Consider the following 15,903-nt stretch of genomic DNA (forward strand, 5'->3'; position numbering starts at 1 on the left):
TGAAGAAGACAAAAGCCATTTCATTTTCTTATATTTAACTAGTTAAACATTTCAAAATCAACTCAACATGTTCTTCCCTTTTCGCGAAGCCAAAAATTCCTTTAACGTGGTCAGAACAAATAAACTCACTCCCTGAGCAAAACAATCAATATATATTGGAGACCATCCTTCAAAACCATTCCTGATTGAAAAGCAACACTGACCAGGTCCACATTTCAAACAATATCATGTTGATTTATCTGAAAACAATCATCAGTCAATGATATCCAACTTGCAGCATACACAAAACAAAGAAAATCATCCTTCAAGGGTGACAAGATGATCAGGACAGTGCTCATCTGGAGAACCTGTTTGACAAATGCTTTGCTCTCCGAGGACACGTATACCCACGTGTATACATTTAAAAAAGCATTTTTGGCTCAAAAAAATCATACATTTTTACAGAATCTACAGAAAACTAAAAATACAAATGTTAAAATCTCTATAAGAGCAGATGGTGAGCAAATGGGGACATTTCCATTTATCTTAAATGTGCCTACAACAGTAAAAAAACAGAAATGATCTCAACAATGTCTCAAACTGTGCTCAGATCTGTCAAGGTATCTCAATTCTTTAATTCAATTGTAGTATAAACTCAAGCTTTCTCCCCAAATGAGCTTTGCTATTTATATAGTAATTTTTTTATAGCTTTATACTTTTATTGTGTGTCATAAATGATCTACTTTGTGTCTTCATTTCACCAAAGCAATTTTGCACAAACATCCGAGACAATGTTGAGACGTAAGACATTAAATAAATAAGACATAAGTCATTCAAGCTATTAGGAACCTAAGTAATATCATTCTTCAATGCGAAGTATGCATGCTATTACTATCGTAGACAAATGTGAGAGTTTGCTAATAAAGACACTGCATAAATTACAGCCAACATCTTCTCCCAACAATTCCAAGCCATATGCCTTTATTTGATTAGAAATGTTTATATGAGCCATGCAAACAAAGCCCCAGGTGACCAAAGGGTCAAACAGAAAAGACAAGCAATAATAAGCTCACCGTAGATGTGAGAGGCATTTCCAAAGCAGTACACAACATTGCACGGCATCAAAAGAAAGCCAGGCCCATGCTGCTTCCAAAATGAACCTCCCGCAACCTGCTTTCCTCCTGGACTCTCTGAGACCTTACAAATGCTACATTGATGTTGCACACCCTTAAAGGAGCACAAATAGACCGGTGCATTCAAATCCACTTCCACGGCCTCGTCGGCTTGTGTCTATATGTGCGTGAACCTGAAGGAGATTGAACAGTAGCCCGCTGCATTGCTGAGGAGGGCTGGCTGGGCGTCATAGTAACTGCAGAATCCTGCCCTCCTATTGTGTGAACAGGAAGAGAGGGGAAAGGAGCAGGGGCAGGGAAGGAGGGGGGAGGAGCTACATTTGCTACCTCAAGCAACTGATCTTAGAGCAGCTTTTAGTGGCTTAGAAATTATAAGAGCTGACTGCAGAACAGTGCTTAATGCATCTGTTTTTAAGCGTATTATCTATTTGGAAGATGCTTTTATCCATGACTTACAGTGCGTCGAGTCTATAGATTTTTTAGTATGTGTTAATGTGTTTACTATGTAATGCTCTACCATTGGAGCTACAGGAACTCTTATCCTTTACCAACTGAACTTGAAAACCACTGATCATTATGCATTTTGCTGGGTTAAATATTTAAAGGATTAGTCCATTTTCTTAAACAAAATCGAGATCATTTACTCAACACCATGTTATCCAAAATGTTATTATGTTATATGAGGAAAACATTCCAGGATTTTTCTCATTTTAATGGACTTTAATGGACACCAATACTTAACAGTTTTAATGCAGTTTAAAATTGCAGTTTCAAAGGACTCTAAATGATCCCAAACGAGGCATAAGAGTCTTAGCTAGCGTAACGATTGTCATTTTTGGCAAAAAAATAAAAAAGATGCACTTTTAAACCACAACTTTTCATCTTCCTCTGGTCCTGTACACGCCAGCGCGACCTGACGTATGCGACACTACGCTCCAGTGTTTACAAGTGTGGATAAAGAGGACCGTTCTGACGTTGTTGTATATGGAATAATACAAATTAATGTCTTTGTGTCAGTTTATTGTTTTAAATGGTCCGCAAATGTCCACACAAATGACAATCTTTTTGCTAGATAAGACCCTTATGCCTTGTTTGGGATTGTATAGAGTCCTTTAAAGCTGCGTTGAAATTGCAATTTTAAACTGCATTAAAACTTTAGTTTAGTGTTGGGGTCCATTAAAGTCCATTAAAATGAGAAAATCCTGGAATGTTTTCCTCAAAAAACATAATTTCTTCTCGATTGAACAAAGAAAGACATCAACATTTTGGATGACATGGTGGTGAGTAAATTATCAGGATTTTTTTTAAGAAAATTGACTAATCCTTTAAAAAATGGAGCCTATAAAAAAATTAGACATTAAATGATTTAATACATAAAAGTAATTTAGAATTATGGTGCTTTTTCAGTGCATGGTACACCTGGGCTCAGCTTGCTTTACTTTGGCTTGGTTTGCTTTTCTTTCTTGCTTTCTTTCTTTTCTTTTAAACACCCTGTCAGCTTCTAAGGCTATATATTTATGGTGAGAATAAAGTCTTATTATAAAAAGTAAGTAAATTAATTTAATCTAAGAATCAGAGAACTATTTTTGGATTAACTTGCGGTTTGCTTTTTCACTGCAGCTTAGTATCGCTTCAAAGTGGGTGGGATTATAGACTTATCATTATAATTGTTTATATATATTATATATACATAAGCTACAAGACTTTGTGACGAATGCGGAAAGCATCCCAAATAGCAAAACAACTCACTTTTCACAGATTTCCTGACTGGTGTTTTGTTTTGATCTCTGTGCTTCTGTGCTCACCCTACATCTCGTACGCGACATCCTACGTCATACGCTGGAAATGCATCCTCTCATGAACGCATGGTACATGAAGCTAGTTATTTTGTAAAGTTTTTAAATATTGATATTTAAAATTTTCATTTTGGGGTGACCTATCCCTTTAATGGAATATTACATGTGCTGGTTTATTATCAAATTTTAATAGAGAAAAAAAACGAGCATGGTTTCTTCTTGATAGTGAAATCACAGAAAATAAGCAAACTTAAGATTACACGTCACACCCTAATATCACGTGTCTTAACAGGATCTTTAGAGGATGTGTATATATGAATGTACGCAACAATTCCAGAAAGATAGAAACAATGATACCCAAACACAGATGGAAAATGCCAGCTATTGAAAACAGTCAATAAGATCCCAGTAAACATGGAAACTCCAATAGCTCACCCGAAAAATCTGTCATTATCATCCTTATTTTATTCTAAATCTATATGAATGACTTTTTTTCTGATGAACACAAAATAAGATATTTTAATAAATGATGCTAAACACACAGCTGATTGTAACCATTGACTTCCATAGTAGGAAAAACAAATGCAATGGAATTCAATGGGTACCGTTCAACTCTGTGCTTATCATCATTAATCAAAATATCTTCGTTTATCACAATACTTCCATATTATTTGTTTTGCTACGAAGGAAGTCTATGGTTACAATCAGCTTACCACCACAAATATTATGGAAGTATTGTGATAAATGATGAAGAATATATTTTGATAAATGGTGGTTGACGGTACCCATTTAATTCCATCGCATTTGTTTTTCCTACTATGGAAGCCAATGGTTACAATCAGCTGTGTGCTTACCATCATTTATCAAAATATCTTATTTATCTTATTAAATATCGTATATATCTAAAAATGAATTTTTATCTTTGGGTGAACTATCCCTTTAAAAAGTATCTCAGGGTGAGACGTCAAGAATCTGCTTAAAAATGCATTACATTTCTGCGAATTCAATATATTTAAAGTTAAAGATATATTTCTGTTACTCTCTAGTTTTGATAAGTTTACTATTATTCTACAATATAGACCAAATATAAATAACGCACATGTAAGTGATCCTAAACTTCTGAACGTTAGTGCAAATATGAAAACACTCTGAACACTTAAAACACCTTACGGGTATTTCTGTAGATAGTAACACATTAACTCTGAAATAAATAAATAAAACTCCTCTAATCATATGATAATATAAGAGATAACAGAGAGCTCATTTAAGTTTCAGTTTCCAAAGACAAGGGTAATGAAGCAATTACAATTAAAAACTACCATAAGATATAAACAAATATAATAGTTTCTAAAAAATAATGCAAAAAATGAAGATAAAAGAAAATGGAGGTAAAGAAATAAGTGTATGTTTTGCAGAATCATTTCATAGAGTAGTTGATATTTCCAATGCCCAAAAAAATATAACACCAACTCAGTAAAACATTTTCCTGAACTAAAAAATTAAGAATTCAATATTAGAGCTGAATAATTTAGCAATACCTTGATCCCTGGTTTTGTGACATATTCCAGTGTATACAATGGACTGTTAGGAGGGGTTGGTGTACCCACAGGCACAAGGCTTGGAGGCGGCATATTCTCAGCTTCAAAGTGCTGCACACGGGCAGCCACCAGCCCCGTGGCATGATGCCTGGGGGCATGAAACCGGGAAATCTCATTCAGAGGACCATAGTGAATCAGCATTCCAGCAGGCACCTCTGGCAAAGTTGACATGCTGGGCACGTTCCACGTCTTCTGACGGAAATTCAGCATTTCCGCACTCGCACAGGTCACTCTACCATGCAAGAGTTGTAGGACCTTAATGGTCCAAATGGATTAGTTCCAGAAGAATCTCTAAACGTTGAAGATCAAACAAATCAGCGGACCCTCTTGAAAAAATGCCCAGGTAGAAAGCCACAATTGGGAGTTTTAGTATTAGAAATTAATCTTAAAAAAAACTTTAAAGCATACAAATGATGTAGTCCTCTTCACTTTTCTGTCATTAGGAGGCTACATGGTTAAAGAAAGGTTCCTCGAAAGAATGAACAAACAACAAATGTATTCCTTCAAATCCACTTTGAATCCCTCAAAATGACACTAAATTCTCTCTTTTCGAGATGTCCCAAATGCGTCTGTCCTCGGTTGTCTGCTAGTCTACTGCTCCTATTGTGCCCTTTGACCTCAGTACCAGGGTTGATTAGAGGTGGAGCGGTAAACTCGCTCTGCCCAACTTTGCGCTTCCTTTCACTTAGATGACACACAACACCGCCTTTCTCGATGGCCCTAACCAACAGTAAGGCACATCTTATCTTCTATTGCTTGAATAGCACCTTTATGACTAGTTATGTAAGCATGACTGGTTATGGCTCAGCACACATCTGCGCACCTGCTTACACAGTACAGTAAAAGCACAATTTCAGTTAAGCTTCATTATACTGTACTGTATCATCCAAGTTACACATCACATATTTCATAGATGAATGATGATTACCAAAATAGCAAATGGCGCGTGTACAAATTTTGGTTGAATACTTTACAAGAAGCAAAGTATTTTTTTATTGGGGTTACTTAAAAGTGGTTCCATTTGATGCGTTTTAAAAGTCTTTTATAACAAAGACAGATATTCGGTAGAATTCGTCAGAAAAATCAGAGAGATTTTTGCATAACTTCCTGGGTGAAACTAGTTAACCTTGTTCACCGCTGAACTGCTGATAAAGCAGACAACACTTTCGTGTTTTCGTGAAATAATATCTCATGACAGCTTTGAACTTTGCTCCTGTTTGATATGCCAATTCACACGAACTTGAGTTAACAAACCCCATCACACTGTACTGACTACAATGTAGGTCTAAAAACCAAAAATACACTGTTTTGGACATATACTTAAAGAAAAAGAGTTTATTTAACTTTTAAGTATAGAACATTCATTAAACTAAAACATTGAAGTAAAACAAACTTAAATTATCAGTAGATGTTAAGGAACACCCATAATCCTTTGTGCCTTAATATTTAGATAATTAATGCTTTTTCACAGAACAAAAACTAATAAGAATTTAAGCTACCTAAATATAGGTAAATATACATGTCAAAAAGGTTTAAGCTCTTATATTATTAATGTTGTTTTGTTGTAAATTATAATTTTGTAAAATTACAGTTTAGGCGATCATGGTTTACTTGCATAAACCTTGTTCAGCACATTTTTTTGAATTTCTCCACACTACTGACAATGCATGTAAAAAAAATGCAGTTTTGCGTGCGTTTCTGTTGAGAATCAAGTTTATTTTATTCAATAACTGACTTATATACTCAAACTCCCAGATGCTGTTGTTACCGGAAGCTAGTCATTACAGTTTATTAAAGGAAAACACCACCGTTTTTCAATAATTTACAATGTTCTTACCTCAGTTAGATGAATTAATACATACCTATCTTTTTTCAATGCGTACACAATCGTTGTAAAGTGCGTTGTGAATGTGTTAGCATTTAGCCTAGCCCCATTCATTCCTTAGGATCCAAACAGGGATGAATTTAGAAGCCACCAAACCCTTCCATGTTTTCCCTATTTAAAGACTGTTTCATTAGTAGTTATACAAGTAAGTATGGTGGCACAAAATAAAACTTTTGTTTGGAGCCATAGGAATGAATGGGGCTAGGCTGAAATGTTAACACATTCACGGAGCGCTGTACAAAGATTAAAAGTGCATTGAAAAAGATAGGTATGTATTAATTAATCTAAGCTGAGGTAAGAACATATTAAAATATTGAAAACCTGTGGTGTTTTCCTTTAATTTTAAAATATGAATCCTTGTCATCTTACAATATCTCATCGATTACCCGCAAAACCCTTTATTAACCACTTGGAGCCGTGTGGATTACTTTTGTGAAGGATGAATGCACTTTTTTGGGCTTCAAAGTCAGTTGTCGTTTCCTGATCCCCATTTTCTCCCATTATAAGCTTGGAAAAGCAAGGACATTTACTAAAATAACTTCAAATGTGTTCGTCTAAAAGATTACGTACATATGTATTTCGGATTGCTTGAGGGTGAGTAAATCATGGGGTAATTTTGATATCTCTAAGTTAAATGTACTCTTGTTTAAGTTCACTTTACTTTTTTAGGGCAACAACTTTTTAGTAAATTCAACTTGTCCGGGTTTACAGTGCATTGTGCATTTCATAGTCAATATGCTACAGAACAAGAATAAATGTTTACTTTACAGGAAGGTTTCTTTGTAGTTTGAAGTTGGCACACTCAAGCTGGCACATGCTGCTTTTGTGAAAGTCGAATCATTTGGAGGCGCTATCAGGATTTCCGAGACACATTCCTGTATTCAAGCAAACTCAAACCCTAAACGTGTCTCTGATATGATACCCAAATCTCCTTTAAAGGAAAAAAGGGCAATCTGCTTTAAAAACCTTGGGATCTTTTAGGTGAAGTATAATATCTGCACTACTGGTGGCATTAAATGGATGGCAATCTGTTTGGATGGTTTTAGTGTGGGCTTGTCAGACTAATGGCAGATAGAAAGAGTGTTTAAAACTTGTTTGGTAACAATCCTTATTTTCGCAAATCTGTTTTATGCCTTAATGCCACAGCATAGTCTTTTTTTGTACGTGTATGCGGATGTACGTTCACAGTCAAACGCACAGCCTTATGCTGAGTTTACACCAACCGCGTTTCAGATGTCAAAATCGCGTCTACCGCGCCTAGTTTGCCGCTTGAACAGTTTGAGTGCATTCGCTTGTGTAGAGCGGAGTAGACGCGCGGAAAAAGCAAGCATTTGACGCGCGTCAGAGGCAAACTCCGCTTCTTGTGGGAGGGGTAAGTGCTATGCGGTTGTCTGTTTGCAAGATGACTGATGTTGATTGTGCATTTATCAAGAGAGTTACCGGTTTGTATTTGGTAACCTTACTACAAGGGGAAAATAAACGACGCGGGTCGATAAACGTCACGTGACTCAAAAGTGAAATGTGTATAACAACTTACCAGGTTGCCCAATGTCTTCACTGACACTCTTCCAAGCGAGGTCCTTTTTATTCCCGTTTCTATAGAAATAACAACTTGTGTCGTATAGCTCCGGGTGACTGCTTACAGACAATATCAAGCGTTGGTTGAGTGAGTGAGCAGGCTCCTTATTGGATAAAACGGCGCGAAATTCCGCCAAAGTCCACATTTTTCAACGCAAAATGCACAAAAAGCACCATTGATGAGGCGGAAACGCGTCCACCGCGCCGCGCTAAACGCCTCTTCCGCGCCGCGGGACCTCCTGACGCGCGTCAATGCGTCTTCACATTGACTTAACATTGAAATCACTCGCGCTTCACGCCTCTACCACGGTTGGTGTAAACGCAGCATTACAAAGCGTAGTTTATTTGAATCGTACGTGTTTACAGACATTCGACACATGCACATTGGGACAAAATGTGACACATCATGTACGCACATACACGACAAAGTATACGGGGTTACAAAATCCCGACGAGACTATACTGCTAGCTTTAGTGATGCAAAAATTACAGGTGTTTGTTGCAGAAAACAAATGTGTTCCTAAACTATGATTCTGGAAAATTAGAGCTGTCAGAAAGAATGACTCAGTTATTATGATCTATGCCACAGGTAAAAAAAAAACAATGACTGTGGAAAAAGCCTTTATTGCATTTTCATATGGGAGACACTCCTGCACAAACAGTGGAAGTGCCCCTGTTTATAAAAAGATCTCATAAAACGCCTACAAGGATGATAAAAAGATGGAGGAAAGGTAACCAGACACAAAGATCTACATGAAAAATTAAAAATAAACATACCAAGCCAACTAGCAGATCGGCAGCCTCTCTGCGTCCAAGAGAGCCATGCTCGGTTCGTTCAGTAGAGGAACTCTGTGTGTTTGAAGACCTCATGATGGGCAAACTGAGGGACCGAGGGTCCTTTACACACCTCTCCACCTTCAGCTCCTCTCCTGGACGAGCTACACAAACATAAAATAATATTAAATACGTAAAATGTGTAGAAGGACTTCAGATCTATTCCTCATAATACTGTATGGCTTGAAATGATGATACAGTATCTTGGTGCACAAAGTGTTGGGGAAAGTTACTTTTAAAAGTAATCCATTATAATATCAAGTTACTCCCCAAAAAAAGTAACTAATTGTGTTACTTAGTTCCTTTTAATGAAAAGTAATGCATACGTTACTTTTTAGTTACTTTTTCTTGGCTAGGGCTTGATCTCTTTCAGGGCTTGCAGGTGTTTTATATGACTGAAAAGTTCTGAATTCAGAAATTGCATTTTTCATCACAAAAATGTTGCGCTCTGGCCTCCCATCTCAGTTTCTGACTCAAACTGTTCCCACACAGGCATGTACGCATAGAGTGCATAATGTGACTATGTTTAGTTTAATTCAGTCGTTTAATTTTATTTATTTATTGATGTTTATCGAATTAATTAAACTAAAAAAGTAACTTGCATACCATTTTTGAAAAAGTAACTCAAATATAAATGTACACATTTAAAAAGTAATGCATTACTTTACTCGTTACTTCAGAAGTAATATTACACAGCTACCCTAAACTAAGTATTGCTGATTGCCAAAATCATTTTTATGTTTCTGTAATCCACCAGTAAGCTCTTTAGTCACAGTAGTATTTCTAATGTTAAAATATAATAATTGTCCATCAATTTTCAAATGTACTGTTTTACAAGGCAGAAGATAAGCGCAATTCCAGTTATTTACTTGAAGACTTTAATGGAAAAATACATTTTAATGGTTGAATGTTACGCTTGATTCATTTCTAAATTCCGAGAGAAGTTTAATGTGCTGGCCAAAATTTGGGTATTAAAAACATTCCTCACTCCTGTTCAAAATGGTGAAACATTGAGAACTTTCTGGAAAGGAAAGAGACTTCCCTTAATTATTCTGAATAGTCTTTGAGACATTAAATGCATATGCCATATCTATGTACCACATATTATGCACTGTATGCATTTATTACATAATATATATTGCATTGTGTGTTGTGTTGCAAACTACAATGTTTAATACAAGCATTTAATTACCTCGTACTCTGAGGTAGTGGCCACCAAAGCGGTAAGCTTCAAATCCCAGTGAAAGCGGAGTGTTTGACTGATCTAAAAACAGGTCGACCCGTGACAGCTCAATGCCTTTTCTCTCAAACACTGCTCCCAGGACCTCTCTGAAATGCAAATCGACTTAAAGGTTATGACGGTAGATATTTTTATAGGATAGTTGTTAAAGATTTAGACGTGCATTATTGGTTAGTATACTGGTAAATGTGTTTATTGCACCACCTAGGGGTCTAAAAACAAAATCACCTTAAGGTTTTCTTCTTGGCTGCTGGAACAATCTCCATGCTAACGTCAATATCGAGGTCAAACTTTAAAGTAAAGCACTCCTTGCTGGGATCCTACAGGAGATGGTAATATACAGTTGCATTATGTTATTAGGCAACCAAGTTACAGCTAGTATTTCAAGCCAAATCCATGACTCTACATGATTGATGATAACTAATGCAGACTATGATTAATCCATCCGAAAGAGATATGGGTCAAAAGCAATGACTCAGAATCAAGTCTTGCCTCCAAAAACAAAACATTCATTGTTCTTGTGGTACACAAACTTAATAAAAATCAGAATGTGATTTTTTATTTACATCTGTGTGTCTGCGTCTGGTCTTCTTTTTAACCAGTTTCATCCCTCCAGTCTTGCAAACCCTGAGAAAAAACAAGAAAGTATTGCTTTAACCACACGGTTAAAAATTAGTTATTTCCATGAATTGTAAATCACTACATCTCTCCCTTGGATGTCAAGTCTTTTAGCAAATAATGGCTTAAATTTCAGTCTGTTACAAAAAGCTGACTTAGAAATGTTGTTTATTAAAAAAATTATTCCATCAAAAAGAAGTCCTATAAGTTAAGGAGGTCTAGTGTAAAGAAGAGTAAATTGTGTAAACTAACCCATAATGAGCAAATGTCACATCATGTAATCTAAACCAACTCAGTATTATGCCAGTTCATCAAGACAGAGCTTGTACAATGTCCGTAATTTTTCCATATCCTAAAGCAGTTTGATCGTCAAAAACAGATAGTCAAATCCCAGATGTTCTCCAACCAATGACGCCACTGGAAAGTACGCAGACTTCCTCTTTCATTATATCGCACATTAGCAAACCCCAAACGTGTCCATAACAAATGGAAATATGGAAGGATAAAAGTGTAAAAGAACCGACCCTAGGTCAGAGCACCCCTCCTCTCCGTCCTCCATGTCAGAAGGGGGGCCGGTGCGAGGCGGACAGGAACGAGTGGACACGTTCCGGGCCAGAATGGAACCTGTGGGGGACAGGAAGTGATGTAAGACTAACATCCTGCCAGAAGATGGTAATAATAATACCAGGGTCATTTAAGTCAAACTGTGACTTGTCTCTTATACTCATGAAACAAAAAGTCTCTTAAACTTACTCAAGAGACAAAGGGGCGGTTTTCCAGACAGGACTTAAGCTTAGTCCTACACTAACTTAAATGTTAGTATTGTCTTGTATGAAAAGTAATGTGCTCTGACATATCTTAAAATATATCAAGTGTTGTGTCTCAAAATGCTCACCAGTAGTGTTTATTTATAAATTATAGTTTTAGAAACGACTTAAATACCCTAATTTAACTAAGGCCTAGTCCTGTTTTAAGATAATCCCTGTCCGGGAAACCACCCCAAAAAGTTTGATTTGAACGACCATAAAGTGTCATCCAGGTCTCAAAAGAGGACATTTATTTTATAGCTGCATTAATATGAATATGCAAGTTATAATATTAACATATAAGTTATCGATTTCACCTTTAACAACTTGATATCGGAATTACATTTTTTAAATACTGGCTGAATTGGTAAACATCCCAAATACGGATCAGATCATGATTCAAAACCTATAAAGCATTTGTAGACATTATAAAACATTGTTTGGCCTTAAATTGACTATTGATATACCTTCTGTGTTTTATTGAGTATGATTACATATAATTGATATAGTTGTATTGTGTTTTACTGATTGTACAGCACTTTTAGGACCTACTTTTAAAGCACTTTATAAACATCCCTTAATATTATTACTATACTAAATTGCATTTCTGATCTTTCTGGCTCACATCAACTCTTATTTCCATTATAACCAAATCTAAACATATTGGAAAAATACAATTGTTCACAGTGCTTGCTATTGATTTTTTCTTTACATTTTAACATCAGGCAAAGTCAAGTGGTGTAACTTAAAAACAAGTCAACAATCATGAAATGCAAAACTCCAACATTCTTAAAAATAAGGAAAAACAGATAAAAAATATATCTATCAAAAGTAGGATTTAGAAAATATTTTCTTTAAAAATAAATCTAGGGATTATAAAAAAGTTGAAAAATTTCCCAAATGCATCTGCATTAGATAGTTCTTAAAATAAATGATTTGCTTGACAAGTCAAAAGCCTGACTGATTATTATTAATAAAGTCTTTACCTTGTGGCTGCAGGTCAAATCGTGGATGCCTGTCAAAGTGCATGCCCTCACAGGCGACCGGATGGCAGCTTGAGTCACATGACTCACAGAGGTGGAGTGGGCTGCCGTCTCGTAGGTCCTGACAAGAAGGGTGGTGACAAACCTGAAGCAGAAATCAGAAAAGAATTAAGTAAAAATGCAAACACATAGCTATGGAAAATCCCACAAATGAAATCTAATGGTTTGGATCAAACAAAACACTGTGTTATGTTACAAAAAAAAAACATTGTGAGACAAGCTCTGAGGCAACAGCAACGGGAAACAAAAAAGTGTGGAAAGATAGAAAAATAAAGAGGGATTAAGACCTCCTACTTCTGAACTTCCTTCTATTGTTCTCTTGATGTGCTTTATAACCGATGAAGCCAAAACCAAGAGAGAGCAACAAGTGAAACACAGAGTCTCTACGAAAGATGTTTTTTGGCTTCCTCTCAAACAGTTTTAGTTGATTTTATGAGACTATTAACTTACATGAAGGGTTCAAGTGTCAACATTTAAAATCTGGGATTTATACTAGGAAATTAACAGTTTAATCTGAGAATATATATTAAAGTTTCTGTAAAGTCAATCTTAAAAATTGTTTCTAAACACATTATGGGGCGGTCTCCCGGACCGGGATTAGACTAAAATAAATTTAAGAGCTGTCCAAACTGAAAACAACTTGCACTGACATATTTTAAAATACATCAGTGCCCTTTGTTTTGCCTCAAATGCACACAAGTAGGGGTGGTTTCCCAGACAGAGATTAGCTTAAGCCAGGACTAGGCTCAAGTTTAATTAGGAAATATAACTAGTTTTAACACACATGCCTTACTAAAAACATTACTTTTGTGCATACTTTTGAGGCAAACAAAGGGCACTTATGTATTTTTTAAAGATATGTCAGTGCAAGTTGTTTTCAGTTTGGACAGCTCTTACATTTATTTTAGTCTAGGACTAGTCTAATCCCTGTCCGGGAAACCGCCCCGTAAAGTTTTAAGGCGTAGTCCTGGTTTAAGATAATCCCTGTTTAGGAAACCGCCCCTATTAATGTATTGCTGAGACTGTAAACCAGGGGTCTCCAACCTTTTTGTGAGCAAGGGCTACCACAATGGATAAAACAATCTGGAGCGCTACTTTTTTGATATAGTCTATTAAAAACTTTTTTGTTTTACTTAATTTTATTTATTTTATTCCTTGATATATGTTGTATCATTGTTTGAAATCTAAACATACATAAAAGAAGCCAAGCTAATATAAAATATGAAAAAAATATTCTACTAAAAGTCTCAATTTTAATGTGTTTGGCGTGCAACTCGCAGACTCCATGCAGGCAACCTGGTGCCCGCAAGCACTTTATTGGAGACCACTGTTGTAAACTATGTAGTACTGAATTGCAGAGTAAGATTGGAAAACAATTTTTCACCATTTCTGTGATCAGGATTGTTTGGACAAGATTAAAACGGTGGCTCAATGACGCACTTGAGCCACCGCGCATGGCCACGCCCCTAACACAAGTGCAAGCACCCATTCAGTTGGTAGCTGTATTTAAGAAAGACGGCAGCTTTACCCCAAGTGGGCGTGGTTTCAGTGCAAACAGTGGGCATGTCCTCACTGCCTGAGAGCATAAAATGAAGCCTATTTTTCAAAGATTTTGATAACTTTTTAGTGCTGGGCAAAGATTAATCGCGATTAATCGCATACAAAATAAAAGTGATTTTTTTGCATAATATACGGGCGTGTGCTGTGTGTAATTATTATATAAATACACACACATTCATGTATGTATTTAAGAAATATTTACATGTTTATATATATATATTTGTTTCTATTTTTATATATTCTATATCAGTGTTTCCCAATCCTGGTCCGCGAGTACCCCCTTCCAGAAAGTTATAGATGTCTCCTTATCTAGCGCACCTGATTTTACTCAACAGCTTGTTAGGGAGAAATGCTATCCATTCTGGAAGGAGACTGATTAGTTGAATCAGGTGTTTGTAATGAGGAGACATCTAAAAATTTCTGGAAGGGGGTACTCGAGGACCAAAATTGGGAAACACTGATCTATATGATATAATGATATAATTTCTGAAATGAATACATGTATGTGTGTGTGGTTAAATATACATAATAATTACACACCGCACACAATCATATATTATGCGAAAAAAAGTTTTATTTTGTATGCGATTAATCGCGATTAATCTTTGCCCGCAGCACTACTTTTTTATCTAATTGCAGGTTTTTCCAGCATTCAAAGTTGATTGGGTGTTTAATAACACATTTTTCTGTGGTATCAGACTGAACAGGGACTTTAACAAAAAAGCATAATGAAGTGACAAATTTAAAAAATGTATATTGCACTATTTCTATGTCTCTAATCAAATGCAAATCCGATGTACAAATTTAAAAAAAATGTGCTCCTCTGAAACAAACAAGTATTCTTTAGAATACATTTTTTGTCATGATGAATCATCAGGTTTGCATGAACTTGCCAGATCAGGCCCCATTCAAATGCAGTGAGTAACAAAGGTTAAAATAAAATTTAATGGCACACAAACATATTCAGCACACACACAGAGGCTTGATTTAGCCCTCCATCTCAACCCAGCATGGAGTTCACATGAAATCCACTCAACGATCACAAGCCAACCCTTCTCAAAGTGCCAAAACAAATGCATCTCCTGGATGCTACACAGCGACGGCTGACTGAAAACTTTCAGGGAGAAAACCTCAAAAAGTTAGTAAGCAGCAGAGATGGTATGTCTCAGCAAACAAATTGAGAACAGGAAAACTGGCACAGTCTAGAGATTATATAATCATAAAAACCAAACATTGAAAAACGATCATAATGACTGAAAATGTGAGGATATGCAATCATGATCGATTATATAATATTTCCTTATATAGCTTCCAGCTTTCGAAAAAGAGCAAAGCCAGACTGTTACCTTATCCTACCTGGAATATTTTATTACTCAATCTACTTACTTGATAAATGAAATGCATTTGTAATGAGTTACAGTAAGTACAAATTCATTTCAAAGGCTTTCAGTCTACTTTTTATGACTTTGTACGTTTTGCCTAGTTAATATATACAGTTAGAGTTCAGCTAATGTCAAGAAGATTAAAATGAAATGGACAGTCATTGCTAATGGTCTTCTGCATCAGGCCAAGCAAATCTCTTACATATACAGTACATGCATATCTGTATAAAATGGAATGTGTTTATAGTACAAATTGTCGGCTAAAAATGCCACAAAAATTATAATAAACCTCTCAACACTCACATAAAAACATACACTGCGATCAATATAGTGGTACGCTTTCAAAAAGGACACATTTGTACCTTTATTACCTCAAAATTTCATATTGGTACCAAATGTACACATATCTGTACCTAAATGATGCAGTTTAAAGGATTCCAGTCGCAGCTTT

The 15,903-nt window shown here is 35.9% G+C and overlaps 1 protein-coding gene across 4 annotated transcripts in view; it reads right to left on the reverse strand.

Annotated features, from left to right (window-relative positions):
- Positions 1–15,903, reverse strand: part of plekhg5a (pleckstrin homology domain containing, family G (with RhoGef domain) member 5a) — a 59,707-nt gene that overhangs the window by 14,099 nt on the left and 29,705 nt on the right. For 3 of the 4 annotated variants that reach the window (XM_055184022.2, XM_055184020.2, XM_055184023.2), the window contains 6 exons: positions 12,454–12,595; positions 11,186–11,285; positions 10,610–10,670; positions 10,272–10,363; positions 9,996–10,132; positions 8,747–8,907 (listed from right to left, as the gene is read on the reverse strand). In XM_055184022.2, coding sequence (XP_055039997.2) covers positions 8,747–8,907; positions 9,996–10,132; positions 10,272–10,363; positions 10,610–10,670; positions 11,186–11,285; positions 12,454–12,595 — 693 coding nt within the window. Of the gene's footprint in view, positions 1–4,446; positions 5,075–8,746; positions 8,908–9,995; positions 10,133–10,271; positions 10,364–10,609; positions 10,671–11,185; positions 11,286–12,453; positions 12,596–15,903 lie in introns of those variants that run through there. The other variant, XM_055184024.2, reaches the window with a different exon arrangement.

Source organism: Misgurnus anguillicaudatus, chromosome 14 (genome assembly GCF_027580225.2).
Source record: "Misgurnus anguillicaudatus chromosome 14, ASM2758022v2, whole genome shotgun sequence".
NCBI classification, from domain to species: domain Eukaryota; kingdom Metazoa; phylum Chordata; class Actinopteri; order Cypriniformes; family Cobitidae; genus Misgurnus; species Misgurnus anguillicaudatus.